The sequence below is a fragment of the Macrobrachium rosenbergii genome, chromosome 48 (genome assembly GCF_040412425.1).
Source record: "Macrobrachium rosenbergii isolate ZJJX-2024 chromosome 48, ASM4041242v1, whole genome shotgun sequence".
NCBI classification, from domain to species: domain Eukaryota; kingdom Metazoa; phylum Arthropoda; class Malacostraca; order Decapoda; family Palaemonidae; genus Macrobrachium; species Macrobrachium rosenbergii.
Genome location: NC_089788.1, coordinates 28,100,704 through 28,127,433, shown reverse-complemented (window position 1 = coordinate 28,127,433; position 26,730 = coordinate 28,100,704). Strand labels below are relative to the sequence as shown.

Here is a 26,730-nt window from a genome sequence, read left to right as displayed (position 1 = left end):
CAGGGAAGTGGGAGGGTTTTCAGGACTCAACAGCATCTACCAAAAATAGGTTTTCGTACGTCAAAACCTGTTTTTTTATAGCGTAGTCACATGTTTAGTCCTCAGGGAGCTTTACAAAGAAATTGCCAGGTGACGAAAAAGGCTTAAGCACTCAATTTTTTCCTCCGTCAAAACCTGTTTTCTGATAGTGTTGTCACATGTTTCATCCTCGGGGAGCTTTACAAAAGAAATTGACAGGTGACGAAAAAGGCTTAAGCTCTCAATTTTTAATCCCAACACCCCAAAGGAAAAAACATTTCTGGTCCAAGGTCAAGCCAGAGATTTCAAGTTCTTTATTCCAAATACTCTTCAGGTTTTGGTACCAAGGAACAAGAAACTATACACAAACTTATGTTTTAGGATGCAGTTCTACAGTGGCTTACCTCAGCATGCTGGGTTTGGTTGCAGTACTGTCGCCCTTCTCCCAGCGATAGTTAGCATACTCACTGTCAATAAGACCCCTGGTTTTCTGCCGTAGCACCTAGGGATTAAGACTAACCATGCCACCTACTGATACATAGTGTAGTTGAATTTGTTCAATCACGTGGCAATAATCTAACTGATGACCACCCTGTACATTGGGAGACTTCTTCGAAAGAGACATTTCTGAAGAAGGCCAACAACATACTTACTTTCCAAACATCATGTGACCTATCAAAGGAGTGTGGATAGCCTTTTTAATGAGAAACACTACAATCATTCACAGCCCTTGTAGGGAGAGTGGTTAGTTTGTGCTAGGGTGTAGGAAAACTGGACCCTCTGGAATGTTTGCCATGACTTCTAGGTAAACCTTAAGTGCTTGAACTGGGCATAATGTCTTGTCTGCTAAATTGAGTTTTCTTATACGAACAGATTTCCTTTTTAAAGGATCCTTATTCTTGGCCAGGAAAGATGGGCCAGGGGACAATAATGATTGATGGTCAACTGTTTGCTTGATGCATTGTCCCCACCTAAGACAGCCCAGTTCACTAATAAGAGCTGCTGATGCTAATGCAATCAAGAAGGTCGCCTTTTGTAGCATGCGTGTTGTGCTTGTATTGGGTCCGCTGAATTGAAGGGTTGATAGAAGTCTAAGCACCTTGTTCAGGGACCAAGTAATTGGAAGCCTTTCGGGAATGGGCCTTTGTAGAGCAAAAGGCTGCAGAAGGGAAGTGACAACTTCTATGCTGGAGTCAATCCCAAATCCATAAAGCAAGGGTTCCGTTAATGCAGCCTTGTATGCCATGACTGTTGTAACTGCAAGGCATTTTTCTTTAAAAGGTACATATGAAAAATAAAAAGTGTTCCCATAGAAATCCCAACTGGGCTCTCAGTATGGATATAATCTAACCATATCTTCCATACAGACTGGTATTGCCAGACATATGATTGTCTGTAAGTTTTGCACTAGTACCTAGCAATGTTGGGTGAGTCATTTTCACGATAGGTATTTTAAAAAAATCCTTATGTGAAGGTCTCAGCTCAGGAAGGAGGATGCATAAACAACTTTCCCTCCTACTGTCTGGGGTAGAACAGTAGACGATAGTGAAATTGATCGTTTCATCCATTGTTGAATTACAGTAATAGGAACCAATGCCTGTTTGGCCAATTTGGGGCTATTAAGTAAACTGTTCCTCTGACGGTTAGAAGTTTGCTCAAAACCTTTGAAAGCTGGGACAATGGAGAAAAAAGATGTCGTCCTCCCCTTGTTCCAGTCTTTAGGAAGGCATCTCTTGCTGTTGCTTGACTGCCCAGGTTTGGAGACATATAATAGTAGTTTGTGATTCTAGGATGTGGCGAACATGTCCACTTCCAGTTGTGGAAGCGTGCTGGCTATTGTTTGAAAAGAGTGGTTGTCCAACATCCACTCTGTGGAGGCTATCATTTTCCTTGATAGAGTCTGCCATTACAATGAGACCCCTATGAGATGAATTGCAGACATGTGCCACTTCCGTGCTTGTGCCATCCAAAGGATGGCTAGCATTACCATATTGAGAGGAGGTGAACGTGATCCCAACCTCTTGATGTAGGATATTGCCGTTATATTGTCTCTATCTTCTGGAGGTTTGAATTTTTTGAGAGACAAAAAGGCAGCCATCAGCTCCAGGAAATTTCTGCACATATAAATAATGCTGTCCCCAACCAGAGAAAACTTCCATTGTCTGAGATGTTGTCGAAGCTGACCCCCAACCATACAATTCCTCTTGGTATCTGCCTCCTCCTCTGCCTTTGCCTTTGATAGACATTCCAGGTGTTGCTTTTCCTTTTTCCCCCCTATAAGATGGTTTTTGGACCTTGTGAAAAAGGATGTCTTTGATGTTGTATTTGTCCCCTTGTAGGGAATTGTCCCTTCTGACCACCTACCTGTTTTTTGAGGAAAACTTTTAGGGGTGACTGAAGGCATATATGATTTTGAATCAAAGTGAGCCTTTTCTGGGGTTGGGTAAAGGGAAATTTTGGGTTCTTTGTTTCCTGAATTCCCATTTCTCCATTAGAGCGTACACTGTACAACTTTGTTGGTGGGCATGCTTGCTGAGTCGAGCCACATCAGACTCTTCAAACACGTCCTTACAGAAGGGGTTAGAATGTAATAATGCTGTGACACTGGAGAGTGATTTGATGGAGCCCTCCGATGCTTCCATTCGCACTTTCATGTGCCATTCTAGGAAGTAACAGTGTTTCCCATCGGGTTCTCACAAGACTTCTGGCCTCAACAGCAAAAATTATCCTGGGATCTTCTGGAAGCCTTTAGGTGGCAACTTCCAGCAAGGTGGTAAAGGTTATACTACTAAGGAGTCGGAGCCTAGCATAAAATTCTGACAAGGCTGTCCCCTCTGAGAGTCTTCTCATTGGGGTCCCAAACTGCTGAGTAGCTATATCTAAAGGGAGCTTTTCCTTTCAAAAGGGAGTTGCAGCATTACCCATTCCTTGGTGGAATTTCCCAAAACTGGGATGACTGTGGCAGATGGTTTTAATTCTGTCATTTTCTCTTGTTTTTAGTCACTACACATTCTGAAAATCTGTCTTCACATGATTAATAATTTTGAAAGTGAAGGGACAGAAGGCTAGGGCTACTTTGGTGAGCAACTTGGGTCTTATTCTAAATGGAAGTAAGAGATCCATTTTTTTGTTGACCTGGTAAAGGGTGATTCGAAATGGAAGTAAGAGATCCATTTTTTGTTGACTGGTAAAGGTGATTGAAATGGAAGTAAGAGATCCATTTTTTTGTTGACTGGTAAAGGGTGATTCGAAATGGAAGTAAGAGATCCATTTTTTTGTTGACTGGTAAAGGGTGATTCGAAATGGAAGTAAGAGATCCATTTTTTTGTTGACCTGGTAAAGGGTGATTCGAAATGGAAGTAAGAGATCCATTTTTTGTTGACCTGGTAAAGGGTGATTAGAAATGGAAGTAAGAGATCCATTTTTTGTTGACCTGGTAAAGGTGATTCAAAATGGAAGTAAGAGATCCATTTTTTTGTTGACCTGGTAAAGGGTGATTCGAAATGGAAGTAAGAGATCCATTTTTGTTGACCTGGTAAAGGGTGATTCCCATTTTTTGTTGACCTGGTAAAGGGTGATTCGAAATGGAAGTAAGAGATCCATTTTTTGTTGACCTGGTAAAGGGTGATTCGAAATGGAAGTAAGAGATCCATTTTTGTTGACCTGGTAAAGGGTGATTCCCATTTTTGTTGACCTGGTAAAGGGTGATTCAAAATGGAAGTAAGAGATCCATTTTTTGTTGACCTGGTAAAGGGTGATTCAAATGGAAGTAAGAGATCCATTTTTTGTTGACCTGGTAAAGGGTGATTCGAAATGGAAGTAAGAGATCCATTTTTTGTTGACCTGGTAAAGGGTGATTCTGAAATGGAAGTAAGAGATCCATTTTTTTGTTGACCTGGTAAGGGTGATTGAAATGGAAGTAAGAGATCCATTTTTTTGTTGACCTGGTAAAGGGTGATTCTAAATGGAAGTAAGAGATCCATTTTTTTGTTGACCTGGTAAAGGGTGATTGAAATGGAAGTAAGAGATCCATTTTTTGTTGACCTGGTAAAGGGTGATTCAAAATGGAAGTAAGAGATCCATTTTTTTGTTGACCTGGTAAAGGGTGATTGAAATGGAAGTAAGAGATCCATTTTTTTGTTGACCTGGTAAAGGGTGATTGAAATGGAAGTAAGAGATCCATTTTTTGTTGACCTGAAAGGGTGATTGAAATGGAAGTAAGAGATCCATTTTTTTGTTGACCTGGTAAAGGGTGATTCGAAATGGAAGTAAGAGATCCATTTTTTTGTTGACCTGGTAAAGGGTGATTCGAAATGGAAGTAAGATCCATTTTTGTTGACCTGGTAATGATTCAGAAATGGAAGTAAGAGATCCATTTTTTGTTGACCTGGTAAAGGGTGATTCTAAATGGAAGTAAGAGATCCATTTTTTGTTGACCTGGTAAAGGGTGATTCAAAATGGAAGTAAGAGATCCATTTTTTTGTTGACCTGGTAAAGGGTGATTCGAAATAGAAGTAAGAGATCCATTTTTTGTTGACCTGGTAAAGGGTGATTCTAAATGGAAGTAAGAGATCCATTTTTTGTTGACCTGGTAAAGGGTGATTCCCATTTTTTTGTTGACCTGGTAAAGGGTGATTCGAAATGGAAGTAAGAGATCCATTTTTTTGTTGACCTGGTAAAGGGTGATTCTAAATGGAAGTAAGAGATCCATTTTTTTGTTGACCTGGTAAAGGGTGATTTGAAATGGAAGTAAGAGATCCATTTTTTTGTTGACCTGGTAAAGGGTGATTCGAAATGGAAGTAAGAGATCCATTTTTTTGTTGACCTGGTAAAGGGTGATTTTCCCACTCCTTGGTGGAATTTCCCGAAACTGGGATGACCGTGGCAGATGATTTTAATTCTGCCTTTGTCTCTTGTTTTTAGTCATTACAAATTCTAAAAATCTCAATTCACATGATTAATATTTTTGAAAGTGAAGGGAAAGAAGGCTGGGGCTACTTGGCGAGCAACTTGAATCTTATTTAAAATTGAAGTAGAGATCCATTTTTCACTGATCTGGTAAAGGGTTATTTCTATAGCTTTTAATGCTATAGGCACAGGTAAGAAAACTGTTTCTGTAAGTGGTTTCTCCATGTCTGGTGAAGATAGTACCAGGTGCCATTCTGTATTAAGGAATGCTGCCGTTAGTAAATTCTACATGTACAACTTCGATCATAGTTTTCTCTCAATTACATACTTGCCATCGGGAGAGAAAATACACATTGATGCGTCTTGCCAAGGATTATCAGTGTCATCAGGGGTGAGTATTGGAGCCCCTTTTATGTTTTGATATGAAGTTCTGTATTCCGAACTGACCCTTTTTGTTGTTTCCAGTCGAAATTCTAACATTAGACTTTGTTTGGGCAGCATTTGTATCCACACTCATTTTTCGGTTACAGGATGTAGTACTTTCACACTTCAGGGTGTATGTGACTGACTTTCTTTCTTTTTCGTATCATGACTTATGTCCCTTATATATTGCCGTTCTGTGGCAAGGGCGTCTTTGATGGTATTCAATTTCCTTATGGAATTGATCAAATGCCACAAACTGTGTAACCCTTTTGGGGGATCTTGTGCAATCTAACTGCCTGTAGAAGTCCTGGGCAATTTACTATACCCCTACAAAAATGTAGTCATTTCAGTTTTTCAGGTCTGAGTTAGGTGGAGCCCAGTATCCCTTTTGGGGGGAAAGATCCTATCCAGCAACGATAGCTGCATGGGGAATAGAATTCCTTCTGGAAGGTTTCTCCCATGGCTAGCTAAAATTTTTGTTCCTGAGCCTTCTGGGTTCAGCAGGGCCAATTTAATGGCACTGTCCACTTCATATTCTTTAATAAGAATGTCAACTCCATGTAAAGATTCCTCTACTTCCTCTGCGGGGGTTAACCTGGGAGGTACTGGGGACTGATGTTACTGGGTTTTCGCCCAAACATTGTTGTTCAGAGAAAGGGTTAAATAACTGCTGTTGAAGTTCTGCCGGAGAGATATAATCTCCCCCTTCCTCATCCCTACTGAACCCTAGGACCCATTGAGACAGTTTAAACGGAGCTGTTTCATCCTTAAAACTTGCTGCCAGAAGCATACTACAAATCTCGCCCACATCTGGCGACCTAGCCACTTGTTGGTTAATATGTAGCCTTAAGGCTAGGTTACCATCTTATCCAGCACAGATTACTATTCCATCTAGTCCTAGATTAGATGGTTAGGCTAACAACTGAGTCCAAAATTGGGATGTTTCATAAAAATTTATCATTTAACTTGATATAAAGTAATGCCTAGGCTAGTCCTGGATTATTTAGCTCATTCTTAAGTGCACAGGCTTATATAAAAGGAGAAAATTTATACTAATATGTAGCCTTATTGTTAGGCTATAGATTTATTTTGCCCAGATATTGTTATTATCTGATCCTAGGGTCCTCGGTCTAGGCTAGGCCACTTAAGGACATCGGCTACAGACAACATCCACTATTAATCTAATCTAAATTATTCCCACTTACTGCCTAGATTACTGTAGACATCGTATAATCTGAAAGAATTTTCTATATTAATGATGAGTTGTGGAGCATCTCTTTTAGTTAAAGCATTTAGTGGGAACTTAAAACAATTTTCGCTTTACGAAACTATGTAGCAATCAACGCTTTACGAAACTAGGTAGCAATCAACGCTTTACGAAACTATGCAACAATCAATGAGCCGGGTTCCGGCTTTTACAATGAAATTATCAATTCCAAAAGTTTAAATCTAAAACTTTTGGTAGAACTTAATATTAAGCACTCATCTTGCTATTTTTGATGTTTCCATGATCCTTGATAATGAAAACTGAGAAAAAAGTTACATTTTTTTGGAGTGCTGGTAACAATGTGAACCATTTGCTACAGACCAAAGAGAGTTAATGGCTCCTTGGTCTTTTAATGGCCTGGTTGTAACAAGAGGGCAGATGCGCATGCGCAATAGTCAGTTCTCATTCTTGCAGGTTCTTTTGACGCTGGAAAAACTGGGTTCAGCTTCACTGAAGATAAGGGAAAGTGCCCTCTTATCTTTGAGTCCATTATATACTCCATCACATGTTATAATGTTAATCATTACGTCACAATACCTGGCACAAAAAGACCAACTAGAAGAGAATTCTCTGATGTTAGTTTGGTCACCATGGAGCTCTGGTAGACCATGGAAGGTAACTCCTTGAGGACGAAACAAGCAACTACGCTATCAAAAAATATCAAATTAGAGTAAAGCAAAGTAAATAATGAACTTTACATTATAAAAAAAAACAAACAAAAGTCCCTAACCTCTACTGGTATTCCCAACTGGTAAGCTCTCAATTTAAGGTCTGTGTGAGTTGTAGCACCAAGGGGATCGCCAACTACAAGGAGAGCCACGTCGTTTGTGCCAGCTCCAGCAAAAAGATCATCAGATGCCTGCTCAACCTGTTCTCTATCTGCTATTATCACTTCCCGCTCATAAAATCTTTCCTGGAAGTAGGGACTACTGTTACTGGCAAAATAAACTACAGTATTATGAAATATAAAAATATTACAATTATAACTCCCAAAATTACAGTAATGCTTTTCTCCATTCACTAAATTCTTTAGCTTTTCATATTATCAAATTTGTGATCTGGACAGCTATGGTCTATTCAAGAGGCATGTCTCTCAAACTTTGCAGTCTTGATACACAGTCATTTTTGTCAAACAGACCAATCTACACAGCAAAGTTTACTTTTCAAGGTTCTGCCTCTTAGTGAAAAAGAACATAAATAATCTACCTATACTGGCTATACTATAACGGTTCATCTAAATAAAAAATATACACTTCTGTACAGTAGCAAAGTATTATTATAAAAAAATATACTAACAGCTTAACTATTGGAAAGTGCCCAAGATAATATAAACACAAAATAATTTATACATTTATAAACCTATTTCATTACTTATATGTTTGACAATTTTTTATAACTGCAAATGTAACTGTAGTACTACCTTTCATTGATTTTGACAAATTATAGTAATTATACAATCAAAATTTTACCACTAATTTCATCTTTCCTTATTTCTATGCTTTAAAAATATTTAAAGACAATATAATAAACCTAAAATGGTCCTTGATAAATTCCTTACACCTTGAGACAAGTATCCTGTACTGAAAGGCCTGATTAGCAAAATCTAGCAGCTACCATAGCCTAGTATTAATAATTTTTAAAATTTTAATTACCATCTACAAACAAAGACCAAACTGCCAAGAAATACAGTACACTCAGTAACACAAGTCAAGATATAGTTGTCTTAAATCATCAGACACATATTGTTTAATAATGCCACACCCGGCAACTATAGACAGAAGCGGAGCTTCAAAGTCATCGTGTTTGTTGCTTGCTAGATTTCCAATAACTTTAAACCATAAAGATTCTGTAGAAATCCTATGATCATTAACACTTGAATGCAGTAGCGACCTCTATATTATTCGTTAAAGTTGTTTAGGTAATATCAGTTCACAGTAGAATAGCGATCATCATTCTTTACAACCTACTTTGAAACCTTATTCATGACTGATGTTATAACAAAAATGAAATCAAATTCATGAGGAAGTGGAAACAAGATCTTAAATAATAAGAGAAATGTTTTAAAATTTGGGCAATATCTAAGGAAAATTGTATGGAACAATACAGGAATGAATGCAATGTTATGAGAGAGAGAGAGAGAGAGAGAGAGAGAGAGAGAGAGAGAGAATGAGAAGAGAGAGAGAGAGAGAGAGAGAATGCAATATTATGATGAGAGAGAGAGAGAGAATGTAATATTATCAGAGAGAGAGGAGAGAGAGAGAGAGAGAGAGAGAGAGAGAGAGAGAGAGAGAGAGAGAGAGAGAGAGAGAGAGAGCAAAATCTGCTTTTGTGTAAGTATAGGCCTATTTAGAGTTACCTAATTCATTATATTTTCTTTGAGAAATTGAGTGATATATTTGTACAATATGTTTTAGGAGAGAGAGAGAGAGAGAGAGAGAGAGAGAGAGAGAGAGAGAGAGAGAGAGAGAGAAAACCAGAGAGAGAGAGAGCAAAATCTGCTTATGTGTAAGCACAGGCCTATTTATAGTTACCTAATTCATTATATTTTCTGAGAGATTGAGTGATATTTGTACATTATGTTTTAGGAGAGAGAGAGAGAGAGAGAGAGAGAGAGAGAGAGAGAGAGAGAGAGAGAGAGAGAGAGAGAGAGAGAGAGAGAGAGAGAGAATTATAGTATTGGCATTGGACTTCTACAGGTTCCTGGGATACCAGGTGGTAAGGCTGCCAAGATCATGCTTTACTATACAGTACTAGATGAAATCTGAAGTGACCATAGCATTCAAATAAATTCTATAAGAAATTCATACCCTAGTCTTGATTTGATTTGACAGTTGCTGTAACATTCAAAAGATTGTAAAAAGGTGGAAAAATTCAACCATAGGCTATGTTCACTCTTACTTTTTTTATATAGTCTCTATTTTTTTAAATCCACTTTCATCGACAAATCATTCCCGAAAAAAGTTGTGTAGAGTAAAAATATTTGTTGTCAAAAATAACTCAATATCTACTGCACAGGCAGTGGAAGTTCAATATTGTGAACAAAATGCTGATGTATTGGGAGATCTTTTGGTCTCACAGCAAGTAATGCAGCCATGTTAGCTGTATAAGCTAACTCTAAACTGCTTGTAATAGGAGCATAGCCAGAAAACCTTTAATAACAGGCAACTTTAACCTTGATAAATACTTCCTTTTGATGGCAATAGCCTTGTAAACAGCTGCTGGCATTCGATCAATGTCAACCTCTGTCATCAAAGTGTGACAACTGTTATGCCAATAGCCAGTGAATTGTGATTTCCATCCCAAAAGTTCTTGAGCTCATCCTCACATCATAGATGTGGATCTAACTAGATTTGTTCAACCTTCCCTAGCTGTCAAAGCACTGACTGTCATTGACGCCAGCTAACTTTAAATACTTTGAAATACAAACATGAATTGTAGAAACTAAAATAATGACCATTAACACTCATGATGATGGAATAATAATCCTGATCATAGAGGAAAATGAGTAAATATTTTCATCGCGATACGGAGTAACAAAGCCAGCAGTCTAAACTCTATCTTTCAGATCTCTATGAATGAATCCATCTGAGAAATTCCAATTACTTCGGACATATATGGTGTTATTAAGTATCTGAACGTTTCTGTTTTGCAGATTTACCTTATATGATATATCCTGAATTGTATTTTCATATTCTAAAGTAAATTTAACAAGATTATGTGTTTTCAGTAAAAAACCCGATAAATTTGATGAACAAAATCTAATGAAAACTGCTGAGAATACATATTAAAAACCAAAGATTCAAAATGCATTAAATGAAATACTGTACCTTGATATTTTTCCATTCATAATAATAGTATCATTATTGAATTTTATTAACTAAACTATTCACTTGCCACTCATACTTCTTCAGGGGGCTGACCCACAGGGTCTGTTCTTAATAAATATATAGATACCAAATCATCTAATGAAACATGTTTTAAAAAAGTAACTTGTATTTTTCCCTGGTACAAAAACCAGAGATTTTTAAGATGCTTAATAAGAGATTTTTAAGATGCTTAATAACAAGAGGGTTAACTGAGAGGGGGAGGTCCCCCACTCACTTTCTGTGAACCACTTTTTCCTTCAGCATCAAGGACTTCATGAGGTGATTGAGGTGGGATTATGATAAAAGGCTCTGGTTTGTATACTAAGGAAAAATACAATTGCCCTTAACCCTTAATGGACAGATCCCCTCATGAGAGGATCTAAAACAGGTTTTGGGTGGTGGATGGATCCCCTCTGAGGAGTACTAATATTACAAACCACACGATTTGGCTATATTGAGAAGGAAAGAGTTTCCAATACTTCAATGGCCCATAAATGAATTGTGGCAACTAAAGAATTCAGCTCAGCTCAGTCGTTGGCATCTCATGGAATTTAGTATTGTTCTTGTCTTGAAGGGGGAATGTCTTGCTCCTTTCTCTCCCATGATGTCTTTTTATTTATTTGCTCATAAATATACCCAGGGATTGCTGTTGGTTTTAGTTCTTATCTGTTATGATATGATGTCAGTTATAATTGTAATTTTGCAAAGAAATATTAGAAAAAAATGTATAAATCCAAAAAGAGTTACTGCATTTCCTGATCTCAGTAAATTTTACGTCAATATTTTACAATAAATATGCCCAGAATTTGTTACTGATTTTATTTCTTATCTATGATATTACGTGAGCTGTAATTATAATTTTACAAAATAAAATAATATAAATTATTAGAAAAAACATTTATAACTTGGTAAAATTTACAAGAGTTTTGTGAGAGGCCCCACACAGGGTTGTAAATAGTCACTTTCAACTTCCTGTGGGAGGTAGGGAAAATTTTTTGGAATTTTTTTTCTTGCACCACATGCATTTGCATATCTTCCACTTTACATTAAAAATTTTTTCTTAAACTGGCCAACTTTAAAGTCTGCCCAGTCTGGGGGGTTGCATGATATATAATTAGCCCGTCCCTTAAGGTTAAAAATATCCCATTTCTTCCATCACAAATTGCCTTTTATGCAGAAGAACCAATCATTCAGTGGGAAAATAATCCATCACCTGACTAGCAAGTTGAATCTCCTCCAAGAAATGTTATTTTCCCTGGTCAGATAATGAGCAGAAGACCACTTGCGTCTGTATCCTTCAATACAGTCTGGCACACGAATGTGATTGATAAGGCCCCAAGCCTTATCAATCTACAATATCACCAAAGTCAAACTTTGGAGAACCAAGAACTACTCAAGCAGTAAGGAAAGCACATGTCTGAAGTGCGGCTAACATCTGGGTTGATTATAAATTGGTAAGTTCAGATGGTAACTTTACTAACCCTTTCCCCCTTGTTAAAGGGGGAGAGAAGGGAGATACACATTATGAGTTAAAGCTAGTGGATAGGAAGTATGACTATTATACCTATTTGCACTGTGGCCTGTTTCAGCACATGCTTGTCCTGGCTGCTGCCTTGCAAAGGAAGGAAATAAAAGGGAGAAGGGAGAGAGAGAAAAGCTAATTACTATACTCACCCATTCTACCTCCAACCTTATGCCCTCGAAGTCCCTTAGGCAAACTGATTTTTGTACGAGAAGTTTGGGTGGTTAAGCAGCCACCACAGGTCCTAAGAAGTGTCCAAGGACTTGTGGGCAACAACCCTAAGGCAAAATGAGGTAAAAGTAGGCTGACATTGCAAGAGACCTGCCCTTATTACCTATGAAACTGAAGTTTTTCCAAAAAGCTGGGGACTGGCTAATGCCAAAACTCTGTGAGCTCTTGCCTAGATTGGGCAATCACTCTCTTTTCAGGACAAACTGCATGGATACTTGATTGCTTCTTGAAGCCTGAATGAAAGGTTGTTCTTGCACACCTCCTTCTGCCTGCAAGGGCTAACAAAGAGTTGCTGACACTCTGGCCTAAGAGGTCCAGCTCTCGTTAGTTGGTAATGCCAGGCTTGCAACAGACACAAAATCTCATCCAGAGCCCCACCAACAAAATTCCAAGGAGGGGGAACTGAAAAGCTCTCAAATCTCTGATTAGAAACTGAAGGGTTCTAAGTTTTTGCCACATGCTCAGGAACAGACAAGAATGAGAAAGATTCCATATCTTCCAAGTGTAAAACAAGATACAAAAGGCAATGCAACTTGCCAACACACTGCCAAGTCTAAGGTTAATTAACCCTTAAACTCCTGTTGGACGTTTTAAACGTCGTCAAAAATTGTCTGTCGAATGCCGAGTGGACGTTGCAAACGTCGACTGAAAATGCTTTTTTTAAATATTTGCGGAAAAATAATTATAGGCCTAATTTGCAGATTTCAAATCACGCTCCTTGGCGGATGCTGGGAGTTCACGGATCCAGGTGTTGTGTTGTTTTTGAGCGTCACCCAGACGCGCATGCGCGAATTCCCTCCTACTCATGCCAGATAGCATCAGCGTCGGACCTTGCGGGAGCGATATTTTGACGCAGACGTGTTTTGCAGAACTTTGGCAAGTGTTTGCGTATTCGTGCTGCAACAGGACGTTTGTAGATATGTCACAAAGGCGTCAGGACCGTGAAAGGCGCATACTGCCTGTCGGAAGTGAGCGTGAGGCGAGTTTTAGACTGGGATGCTGGAGAAGGACCCAGCAACCAAAGTGAATTTTAACATTCGGTCAACTTTGACTCGACCGAAATGATCGAAAAACGCATCCGTAGTTTTTTATAATTATTACATTTGAGTAACAATCAATCATTTACCTTCATTTTGCAACAAACGGAAAGTCTCTAGCACAATGTTTAGAATTTTGGTGAATTTTTGAAAAAAAAAATTTCCTCCGCTCCGCACGCGCGAACTCCGCTGAAAATCATGTCATTTCTTGCGTCAGCTAGCTGTAATTTTTTCGCTGTTTCATATTATTCGTTACATAAAGTGTTATACATCAAAATGTGCACAATTTCATGTAGAATACAACAAAAAATATATCACTCCTTTAGCTCTTCACAGTGTTTTAATATTTACATCGAAATCACGATAACTGACAAAATTTTAACATTCGGTCAACTTTGACTCGACCGAAATGATCGAAAAACGCATCCGTAAGCCATAATTATTACATTCGAGTAACGATCAATCATTTACCTTCATTTTGCAACAAATGGAAAGTCTCTAGCACAATATTTAGAATTTTGGTGAATTTAAAGAAAAAAAAATTTCCTCTGCTCGTTGAAAACTCCGCTCAAAATCCTGTCATTTCTTGCGTCAGCTTTGCCGTAATTTTTTCTGTAAATACGTTTCATATTATTCGTTACATAAAGTGTTATACATCAAAATGTGAGCAATTTCATGTAGAATACAACAAAAATATATCATTCCTCTAGCTCTTCACAGTTTTTAATATTTACATCGAAATCACGATAACTGACAAAATTTTAACATTCGGTCAACTTTGATTCGACCAAAATGATCAAAAACGCATCCGTAAGCCATAATTATTACATTCAAGTAAAAATCAATCATTTACCTTCATTTTGCAACAAACGGAAAGTCTCTAGCACATTATTTAGATTTTGGTGAATTTTTGAAAAAATAAAAATTTTCCTTAAGCTCCGCTCATGCATGTACTCCGCTGAAAATCCTGTCATTTCTTGCGTCAGCTTGCTGTAATTTTTTCCCCGTTTCATATTATTCGTTACATAAAGTGTTATACATCAAAATGTGCGCAATTTCATGTAGAATACAACAAAAAATATGCCATTCCTTTAGCTCTTCAGTTTTTAATATTTTCACTTGAAATCCCGATAACTGACAAAATTTTAACATTCGGTCAACTTTGATTCGAATTTAAATGATAAAAAACACATCCGTAAGCCATAATTATTACATTCGAGTAACAATCAATCATTTACCTTCATTTTGCAACAAACGGAAAGTCTCTAGCACATTATTTAAATTTTTGGTGAATTTTTGAAAAAAATTTTCCTTCGCTCCGCTGCAATGACTCCGCTGAAAATCCTGTCATTTCTTGCGTCAGCTTGCTGTAATTTTTTTGGTTTCATATTATTCATTACATAAAGTGTTATACATCAAAATGTGCGCAATTTCATGTAGAATACAACAAAAAATATGTCATTCCTTTAGCTCTTCATAGTTTTTTAATATTTTCACCGAAATCACTATAACTGACAAAATTTTAACATTTGGTCAACTTTGACTCGACTGAAATGATCGAAAAACGCATCCGTAAGCCATAATTATTACATTCGAGTAACAATCAATCATTTACCTTCATTTTGCAACAAACGGAAAGTCTCTAGCACATTATTTAGATTTTTGGTGAATTTTTGAAAAAAATTTTCCTTCGCTCTTGATGTTTTTTGACTCCGCTGAAAATCCTGTCATTTCTTGCGTCAGCTTGCCGTAATTTTTTTCGCCGTTTCATATTATTCGTTACATAAAGTGTTATACATCAAAATGTGCGCAATTTCATGTAGAATACAACAAAAAATATGTCATTCCTTTAGCTCTTCACAGTTTTTTAATATTTTCACCGAAATCACGATAATTGACAAAATTTTAACATTTGGTCAACTTTGACTCGACCGAAATGATCGAAAAACGCATCCGTAAGCCATAATTATTACATTCCTTTAGCTCTTCACAGTTTTTTTATATTTAAATCGAAATAACGATAAATACAAAAATCAATCTTGATCAACTTTAACTCGATCGAAATGGTTCAAAAATGCAATTGTAAGCTAAAATCTTACAGTCTAGTAATATTCAATAAATTTCCTTCATTTTGGCAAAATTGGAAAGTCTCTAGCACAATATTTTGATTTTTGGTGAATTTTTGAAAAAAACTTTTTTTACGTCCAGTCATTACGAATCCATGCATCATTTTGTGATAATATTTTCTCTGTGTTGCTTTAATCGTTTTACAATCTGTTATATACCAAAATCATCGCAATTTAGTGTACAATACAACTAAAAAAATTAACTCATTAGCTTCAACCGTTTTCCTTACAGCGATTTGTATACAATTATATACGAGTTTATTTTTTTGCTGTCATATATTCCAATATTTATATATGATAATGATATTTTTTTTTCTGATGGTTGCATACTAAACTTCAGGCAATGAGAAAAAGGAGCCAAAAATGAACTCTTAATCTTGAAAACTAACCGTGCTGTGATTTTTTGAAAAAACTTTTTTCCGCTTCGCGCTACCTCTCGGAGGCCGCCGGCATACGGGAGACGTTTTTGAAAATAGGGCTTTCGGCGTTAAAGGGTTAAAAACACTTGTGAGGCTGACATCTTGATCTGAGGCCCTCCTAAAGGATGGATGGATGGATGTATGACATTTAGGGCAAAAGCCCAGGCACTGGGGCCAAGAAGGCCATTCAGCACCATAATGAAGAGAAAATAAATAGAACTCATTGGACACCTAAGTTAGGATGCAGAGGATGAAAATCACATCCTACTATAGATGCCAAAGCTCTTGAGGTGGGACGGTTCCAAGCTCCTCATCAACATGGATATTTCTACAGAGGAAGAGAGGTCTATAGCCTTCAATCAGAAGACCTGGCTCAGGGCATTGTGACAGCTTTTCACTACATGGACTGAGAGGAACCTCTGGATAATTTTCAACCATGAAGATTGAGGGTCAGCTGAAATGATGGTACCTCAGTAAGTGAGGCTGACAGAGAAGAGTGAGTCATGGGAGAATGTCTCTGGGTATCTTGGCCACTAAAAGAGCTGGCAGATATGGGGTCAAGGAGGAACTACCAGGGTCATTCTGAGACCCAAAGTGACCAGTGCTTGTTAAATCAGACTGCAGACTTAACTGAGGAAACGTGTAAACATCCAGTTTGTCTCAGGGGTGCTGTGCTGGATGGTGTCCTCTATGCTAGCCAAGGTCTGGAACAAAAAAGTAGAACACCATGAGCTTCCTATTCAGCTGTGGTAAGGATAGGTCAATCACCAGTGTTCCCCAAACCTCAAAAATCCTTCCATCATGTGAGGATGTCGGGACCAGTCTTTCCCAACTATCTGCCCCTAGAAGCTTCACTGGTCTGCCAAAATATTCCTCATGCTCAGAATGTACCAGGCTAACAACTCGATGGTGTGGTGAACTATCCACTAGTCCATCTGCATCGCAAGCTAGCAGAAGTGAAGGGAGACCATTCCCCCTTGGATTTTTTATGCATGCCACTGGGGCTATATTGTACATTATGGAGTAACCCATCATGGAAGTGAGCAGAGTTTCCAGGATGATATACAGATGAATGTTGTTTTATGTCCATACACACCTGAAGCAGAGAGATCCCCTGTGTGCTGCAACCCACCTCTGAGTTTGATGCATCCAAAAATAGATGCATCCAAGAAGATTCCACTGTCAAACCACCCAGCACATTCCCCCTCAACTTCTCAGTTCAAGGGCACTAAGGGAAAGGGAGGGTTGCTTGAAGCTGACCACTGCTCCAAAGATGACAGGTGGGCAAGGAAGACCTGCCAAAACAAAACTGACTTTGCTGATACAAGACTGACAGAAAAAGTCTGATTGCTGCCATGCCACACAGTATGCACAGGATATGAAATCTAACTCTTCCCAATTTATTGGGTTACCCAGATTCAACAAAATGCTGAAGAGATAATGCAAAACTTATCCCATGTGAGAGGGCACAAAAGTGACCATATACATGAACACCTGAGGGGCTGTTTCAGTCTGAAGTACAGGGGTTGTAAGTGGTAAACAGTCCCTTCACAGAAAAAATGGAGGTGCTTCTGGGAGGACTGAAGGATGAGTATCTGAAAATACGCATGCTTCACACCCACCATAAGTATTTAGTTGCCCCTTCTGATGGAATCCAATAAGGAATGAGGGCTTGAAGGAACCTGCATGGTTCATCAGGGAATCATGAATATCTCAACGCCTCTTCTCCAACACTGCCTCAACTTTACTTTTTGGAAAGTGCCAAGCATCCCATGACCAACCAAATCTGCAGAGTGAGACAACTCTCAGCTGAAACATGTCTTGAGATGAGCACAGACACATGGCCAAATCTTCTCACGCCAAAGATACCACACAGGTTTGCACCATGGTGCAAGAGGAACTTCACCCCCTCATCTGTAAATGAGACGACAGTGACAGCAAAGTCAACAAGCATATTTCAACAAAGATCAAACCATGACTCTGCCCTGAAGGAGGCCATGATGACTGACTTCTCAGCCAAGAAGGAAGTACCTTACTGCTGAAGTCTCTCAAGCCGGCAAAGCAGGTGACAAGCCATGAGCACATACCATGACTTCACCTGAGAAGACTTAGATACATGCATTTGGGTTGACACTGCTGGAAAGCACAAGATGGGCACTACCTTTCATTTATGTAACCACCTGGACCAAGCCAGAAGAGAACAAAGCAGAAAGAGCAAGGATACAGGGAAAGCAGTCCAAGAAGGAGTCAAAGGCAGAGTATTCGCCACTGCGGACAAAGGTGAACGTCTTTTGGCCTTCCTGTTTCTTGCCATACCTCTTACACTACCAGGGAGAGGCAGGGATGCAAAAACTACCTACACAGAATGAACACAAAAGATAGGAATCTACAAATCCATAAGACTTAAAGAAGCCATACACCAGCTTAAGTCCTTCGCACCTTCATTATTCACAGTTTTTCCAATTGCAAAAGCAAACACTAAACAAACATAAAAACCAGCTTCAACTCCAAGTTAGGCAGAAGTATACACACATGTCCACATCCAAAGATGGCTGAAGAAAAAGTTCTGGCTTATGACAATTAATAAAGGATTCATTCCATTCACCACCTACCAACAATTAACTTCCTTGTCACCAGCTTCAATAACACTTCCAGCTTGCAATGAGGAAAACCCTGCATAAAATGGAATACTGTAGTTTGTGTTTACATAAGAACAAACTAGTTTCAGCTTAATTTTCTTATTCTTAATACAGTACAGTATACATACAAATCAAATTCACATTAGAATAATGCTAAAATAATCATAATTAGTAAAAATGTACCACTTACCAATCCCTCTTTGCCAGCACTAATGATTGATGTGTATGCTTCCAAGTACACTCTAGAGCATTTCTTGATAATCTCCAGCCCACGGACGGTTACATCAGTGGGATCCCCTAATCCAAGGCCAATAAGGTAGAAAACCATTTCAGTGATTGATGTTGAAAACCTACAAAATAAATGAGGAAGATTAAACTATGTGGTAGTAATAATAGCTTTTACATCTGTGAGTCCTTAGTAATTAAAAGCCACCAGCACAGCAATTCACAAAAATATTAGCCTGAAACTTTCTAATATCTGCTTCATTGTCTATAAAATTGGATACAGTGCTATTCATCAGGAGGCCTGTTGTTGTTAATTACCAAAAAAAAAAAAAATCATATAATGATGTTTGTCAAACACCTAGTTTTTTCAATAAAAAAAATTGAAGGCCCACAGGCCATCTCTCAATGACTCATGTACATGATGTACTGTTGGTAATAGGTTCTTTGCAGCCAACGTTTGGCCTCCAGTTGCACAGCCTTGTATTTTTCATGTATTATTCCCTTTGATCCCTTCCATTAATTGTCAAAATATCTTTATTTTACCAAAAAACAATTGTAACTTCTTATTTAGGAACAAAGCTTTCATCTCAACTCTTTGAGTCTTGGAATGTAACTAAAGAGTCTTGAAATGTAACTAACTGATTTTGTTTCCCTTGCCTCCCTTTGAGTTGGAGCTGGATGAGGTGGCCAAAGGGAATAGGAAGTTTTCTGGTCCTTTCGCAAGAAAGAACCCTGGGCTCCTTGTTGTGGTTTTGAGGAAGTCTAAGCATTCCCAATACCTGACACATAACACATGGCTACCCCAAAAACTTAGCCCCAGTTCCTTTTGACACCTTGGAGGGTCTGAAGGTGACTGTAAGGTGGTTCAAGGTGTCCTGCTTAGCAGACCGCCTTGTCTCCACTGTCACCTCAACTTTACTCTTTCGAAAGAATAGAGAAAGCTGATCCTTCTGGAGGGCCAGTACTACTTCCACCCAAAACCTTTTGGGGAAAAGACCATAGACAGATGGTCATGTCTTCTCAAGGCAAAGTTGGCACTATAATGTGAGAAGGAAGTCAAGGTCCTTCCTTATGCACCTGCAACCTCCTGGACTTTGTCTTCTCTTCTTCAGATGAGACACCTGTAACCCTGACGTTGCCTGGAAGGAGGCATTGCAAGAAAGTACCTTCTTATTGAAGTCTCTTCAGGTGTAAATTGCTTGTCAGCCCCCAGACTGAAGATTCAACCTGAAGGGGAGTAGCCTCCTCTGGCATGTCAACAGCAGGACCAGAACCTTTCTTGAACAGCTATTCAACAAGGAACCTTCTGATCTGGATATCTCAACATTAACCAAGTCCACAACACCAACGGCAAGCTGAGAATACAGCAGCTGGAATGAGGGTCACTTCTCTGGAGTGCAACCCAGAATGCACTACATTGACAAGATGGGGTTCAACGACAGTGCCATTATTGCTTTCCTGAGATCATTATGCTCACAAATTAAGACTGAAGAGATTCAGAACCACAAGCAGACTGACTCATAAACAGAACAAGCAGTGGTCAAGCCATCCATAAAACTCCCAATGACTGGCTAAAGCCAAACTAGTCACGGCTACAAGTGAATGCTCACACGTATTATCGTGCACACGCATATCAGTTCTAGATTAACCAGGAACACCCCAAGGGACTGCATAAAATCACATACATGCAGGTCTTCATAATACCCAACGGCTTGTGTATGAACCCTTGGTCTGAACATACATGATCCGAAGATTGTGCAAACAGTGAGCAAAAAGGTACCTTGACTGATGTACAAGCAAAGGAAGAGTCTAGGCAGTCTGCATGCCTTGGAAGGAATTGGAGGGCACTAGGCCAAGGGCATGCCAAGAAAACCCTGCTTAACCTTAGGCAAGCAAACACTGCCACCAACACTAGGTGGTACTTCTTGTGAGAGAGCTTCCAAGACCTCTTCTTTCAAAAGGAGGAAGAAGGGGCAGAATACGAGTAGGAAGAAGAAGAGGAGCTCGACAAACATGACAAGGACAAGTGAGAAGATAACCCTGGTGTTTCTTCACCTTACTCCATCAGCAAGTCTTACTCTTCTTGGCTATAACAGAGATGGAGTTGAAATAAATAGAAGCATCACTGACAGACAGCCTGAGTTTGAAACGGAAGATGTATTTCCTACAGGAGGACAATTATGACGGGAGGCTCAACAGGGGTGAGTTACTTAGCGGAAACAGCAGTAGCCGTAACAGGAACAGAGGTCCCTTTATCTCAAGCTACATGATGCAGGAATGCAGAGAAAGATGGGTCGCCCAAAATACCAAGGGACTGTCACATCTGCAAGTACTCCATTTATACAGGCATACCATTTTGGTCTCACCAGGGAAGAGCTGGGACACTAATGCTGGAGAGAACGTGCTGGTTACCTAACTTTGTGTGCAAACCAAGCCAAAGGAGAGCATGCAGAAGGAAAAAGAAAGGTTATTGGGAAGGATGGAGCCAAATAGATTTGGTGATGTCACAGGCAGAGTATTCCCTGAATGTCTTTTGGATTTCTTCTGTTTGTCATACACCTTCCACTACAAAGGAGATCAGCCAGCATATGCCTCACAAAAGAAACTCAGTGCTGCATGACCTGTCCCTGAAGAATGAACAGAACAGGTGGGAACCCACAGACACAAGAGGACATAAAGCAACCACATACCTACTCACATCTTTCACACTTTTGTAGTTCCATTTTCTTCACATTCATGGTGAACAAAACCAAACACCATACATATAGAAAAAGAACACATCCAGCTTTCATGACAGACAGCAGCAAACCCAGCTGTAAAAACATTTTATTTCAATATCATAAATAGCCAAATGGTATTACTGTATGTTACAAAGTACTTGACTATTTCTGCGTTATTATTTCTATCTCATCCACTTGAAAAGTTTTCTTCTGAATCACTTCCATGAGAAATAAACAATTACCAGTATACTGAAATCATGCATAAACTATAATTGATAAGGTTGCCATGATTATCTTTAGACCCCCTTCACTCTAGAAAGTTATCATCTGTCTATATTATTCCAAATTACAGTAGACCCCCGGTATTTGCCCTCTCGTGATTCACAGACTCACCTATCCGCGGATTTCTCTATGGAACATATATACACATTATTTGCAGAAAATTCGCCCATTCACAGTATTTTTCACTGAGAAATATGCACTAATTACTGTGTTTTTATATAATTTTCATGATTAAATGCACTTTTTATGATAAAACTATTAGAATACTCAGATACCCAGGTAGTGCTCGAGTTATGATAAATCGCCTTGCGATAATTCGATTTTGCGATGGGGTAAGCAATTAATACCATTATGACAATATTTATAATATATTTTAAAATTTCGGGTGGATGCAGGCAGCAGCGTACAATCAGGCAGCGAGAGAGACCAAATTACAATAAACCAGCTTCTTTTCCTCCAACTCTTTATCCCATCTTCTAGTTAAAAAAGTAAAAGAGAAAGATAAAAGTATTGTTAGTAATGTTATACTCTTGCGTGAATGCATACAGCCATAACAACGGAACGAGAAACTGTTGCTTTGCTTATAACCGGATCGGATAACAACAGCCATTTTGCTTGTATTTCAACCACTGTACGGTAGCAAACAATTACCGTAGTTATGATACAAATGATGGTAAGTAGAAAAGGCTCATATATTTTAACATTATACACTTATTCGCTATAGATAAAAGATCGGCAAGGAAATATACTGCTAAATTTATGCTGCAAGTTGTAGCTGAAGCTGAGAAAACAATGTTCAAGCTGCTAATGAGTATAAATTACCGTGCATCGGCAACATGGATGAAACTCGACTGTAATAAAAACTGAAGAAAGTATTTTAATCAAAACTACTGGGCATGAAAGAACACATTACTGTACTGCTGTTTTTATGCTGATAAATGATAAATACGTAAACCTTGTATTATGATGAATCAAGTGAAAAAAGCGAACGGAATCTCAAATTTTTTTTACACAAAACATACATGCCCCCAAATGGCCAACATCATCTATTAACGAAAAAAATAGCTAAATTAATTTCACAACAAGACATATTTAAGTTATATTTCGACTTAAAAACACTTCGTATAACGAAAAATAACCTTGCCCCATATAAATAGTCTAGAGATTCATTTACGCTAACTGGAAGCACAAAAAGCGCTCAGAACTGAGTTAAATATGGCAAAATAAACTTACCGCGTGATTGATTTCCAAGCCAAAATTGATCGCTATGATCGCAATTTATAATACAAAAGCAATATAAGAATATATACAATATTATTGGATACAGTGAAGTAAAGCATAACATCTTAAAAAATCCATGGAAAAGATGCATATTCATTATGTTAATGTTTGTATAATGATATTAATATGTGAATATAGAGTAAAGTATGATGTAAGCTAGGCTACCGTATATGTATACAATATACTGTACCATAGTGTAGGCTAAGTTAATTCTTGTTTGTTATTCAATTTCTCTTTGTATTGAATTATCATAAGTCACTCAGCATGAACCCCCAGAATCAGCTGATATTAATAATTACTATACCATGTCTGTATAGAGTATACTTTATAGTGTAGGCTACCATATATGTATACATGGTACTGAATATCCTATTGTAGGCTACTCTATATTTGAGTTACGTTTTTTCCAACAAATGATAGGTTTTTTGGAACCTAACCCCATCGTAAGTAGGGTAATACTATATGCAATTTTAGAGTTTTTGTGTGTTTGAACTATCAAAATAGGCAGTTCTAAGTCTTTTTAGAAGGGTTTTACGTATTTGTGGATTTTAGCTATTTGCAGGGGGGGTAGACATCCCCTGCGAATACAGAGCTTACTGTATACTGTAACATTTTATACCAGTTACAAAGGACCCTACAACCTAGGTGAGGCCAGAGGGTCCAAATGGCACAACTCAACAGGTCTGTAGGTGTTTTACTTTATGTCAGGTAAGGTGGTCAAAGGGAAGTGAAGTCCCAGTCAGGTAGGAATCAGTAACCACCATTAGGATAGGTGGTATCTCTTAAATTTGCCATATTTGCAACAGGAGGAGTTATAAAAAATGTAATGTCTCAAAAACCGTTGAAAACATTCACAGCAAATAGTAATAAAGAGAGAAAAGGAATATCCTGGTATTCTGTGATAATTTTTCACCTAAATCTGGATTGACTAAGATATGGTAATAATCAGTCACCTAAATCCGGGTTGGGTAGGATATGGTAATAATCTGCCACCCATATCTCAGAGGGATAGGTTATGGTAATAGTCTGTCACCCTAATCTGGGTTGGGTACAACATGGTAATGTCACCCAAATCTGGGTTGGATACAATATGGCAAAAATCTGCCAACCAAATCTGGGTTGGGTACAATATGGTAATAATGTCACCCAAATATGGGTTGGGTACAATATGGTATAATGTCACCCACATATGGGCTGGTACAACACGGTAATAATCTGTCGACCAAATATAGGTTGGATACAATATGGTAATAATCTGTCGCCCAAATCTGGGTTGGGTACAATATGGTAATAATCTGTCACCCAAACATGGGTTGGGTACAATACAGTAATAATTTGTCAACCAAATCTGGGTTGAGTACAATATGGTAACAATGTCAACCTTGGTACAATATGGTAATAATCTGTCAACCAAATATGGGTTGGATATAATATGGTAATAATCTGTCACCCAAAACTGGGTTGGGTACAATGTGGCAATAATCTGTCACCCAAATCTGGGTTGAGTACAATACAGTAATAATCCGTTAACCAAATCTGGGTTTTGTACAATGTGGTAATAACATCAACCAAATATGGGTTAGGTACAATATGGTAATAATCTGTCAACCAAATATAGGTTGGGTACAATATGGTGATAACCTGTCAACCAAATATGGGTTGGGTACAATATGGTAATAATCTGTCAACCAAATATGGGTTGAGTACAATACGGTAATAATCAGTCACCCAAATCTGGGTTGGGCACAATATGGTAATAATCTGTCAACCAAATATGGGTTGGGTACAACATGGTAATAATCTGTCAAACAAATATGGGTTGGGTACAATATATATATGGTAATAATCTGTCAACCAAATATGGGTTGGGTAATTATGATAATAATCTGTCACCCAACAGTTTCCTTTTTCTCATTACATTTTGGCAGCACTCGTGAATAGCACTAAACCAGCTTCAACCCTCTCACTAGAGTACAAGAAAGGTTAAGGTATGATATTTCAAGCCAAGGCACAAGTGAGCACTAAGGGCAAGAATGTCATTCATCCCTGATTAGGTCTGCATTGGATTGCTAACTTGTAGCTTCTTGAAAACACCAAACTGGTTATTTGTTCAAAGAGGCCTAAACTATTTTATATGTCAGGCTAGGCAGATTTCAAGGAGACTTACATTATTTCTTGAAAATGTGGACTTTCAGTGTTTTCCCTACATGCCTACAACTAGTTGTAGTCCTGAGCTAACAACCTACATTAAGCTGTGCCAAAAATGGTTTGCTAAAGCATTACTTTAAACCATTAGTGCATCTTGGACTCAAATATCTTATGTTTAATGTGTGCTGTGAGCATTTTTGATGTTCATTTTGTTAGCAAATGACTTAACCAACCACACTTAAGCTACCTGATCCAAGGATACCTGGTCCTTTCCCTAGTGCATAATGTTAGTTTGAAAGCAGTTCAGAAACTGACCTTAAACCGAAGAAGAAGTAATATCAAAAGGATTAAGGTCCTTTTAATTCCCTCGTTTCTGTTTTCCCCAACCCAAAGCCACAGCTTCCCAATAATTGTGGTCTCCAAAACTGATGGTCAGGCTATAGCCTAGGCTATGTACATGGTCTATCGTTGTCAGGAACATTCAAAACACACACTAAAACAGACGAGAATGATATTTTCAAGTAACAAACGCACTATCGGTTTATAGTAAAATACCATAAGCTGCAAAATGGCAGGCCAAAGCAAACCTGAACCTTGGGTAGCCGAAGCAAATAGTCCAAGCTATGACCTGCCTACCCTAACCTAAGAATATAAAAAAACATGCTCTATTCAACTACCTAAGCCTAGGTTATTTATTATTCTAACTCTAGGTTATTTATTATAACATCCTAGACGTACCCAAAAGAACTTGGAGTAACCCACACACCCTAATAAATGGAGGTTTACGTTATGTCTAGGCAAGATGTACCGAAATAAGGCAGCCTGTGGAAGGTCAAACGTCAAAAATGTGTGTTTAAACGCCCTTCGATTTGATAAAGCACTGAAATGTTATATTAATAATAATGTGTTTATTTCTCTCTGGTAGAGATTAATACATGTCATTGAATGTATGACCTTATTTTCTTTAAAATTCGCGTGCATAAACGGTAGGTAAATGCTTACAAGGGACAACGCTGCCAGCGAGTATAATAAACTGAAATGTTTAAGGTGTCGTCATAATTAAGCAGACATACTTGCAGCGAGTACTAAAGAAGAGTACTTAATTCAAGATTGTTTTAAATTTCATGTAACCTTTAAAAGTCCTTTACTTAATAACTGTTTCATAGTAATGTACAGTCATTAATATTATGAGGAGATGATAGATAATATTATGGTAAACTTCAAGTGAAGAATGTTGTATTATTATTTGCTAGCTTGTCATCACTCACAACAAACAGACGCTTGCTGGATTTCCGTTAAAAGGGAGCTTTTAGCTTCAACTTCTTCAGTATGAAATTGTGTAATAACCTATTTAAAAAATATTATTAATGAATTTAGATATGATATTTTCTGATCACTTGAGAATCATATAACTTCAAACAACTTATACAGCAAGGAGGTTGTTTCACATCAAATAAGAGCAAGCTCTTACATCCATTCAAGGAAGGAAAGGAAGCCAAAAGGGAAAACCGTTCCCAGAGTGAAAAGATTGCATAATATATATATATATATATATATATATATATATATATATATATATATATATATATATATATATATATATATATATATATATATA

General features: G+C 38.1%; 1 protein-coding gene across 2 annotated transcripts in view; it reads right to left on the bottom strand.

Moving 5' to 3' along the window:
- Dph5 (diphthine methyl ester synthase) overlaps positions 1-26,163 on the bottom strand; it is a 63,199-nt gene extending 37,036 nt beyond the window's left edge. The window contains exons 1-3 of one of the 2 annotated variants that reach the window (XM_067091573.1): positions 26,115-26,163; positions 18,647-18,806; positions 7,347-7,529 (exon numbers count right to left, since the gene is read on the bottom strand). In XM_067091573.1, coding sequence (XP_066947674.1) covers positions 7,347-7,529; positions 18,647-18,784 — 321 coding nt within the window. In that variant the 5' untranslated portion in view covers positions 18,785-18,806; positions 26,115-26,163. Of the gene's footprint in view, positions 1-7,346; positions 7,530-18,646; positions 18,807-25,850; positions 25,985-26,114 lie in introns of those variants that run through there. The other variant, XM_067091574.1, reaches the window with a different exon arrangement.
- Positions 26,164-26,730: the final 567 nt, after the last annotated feature.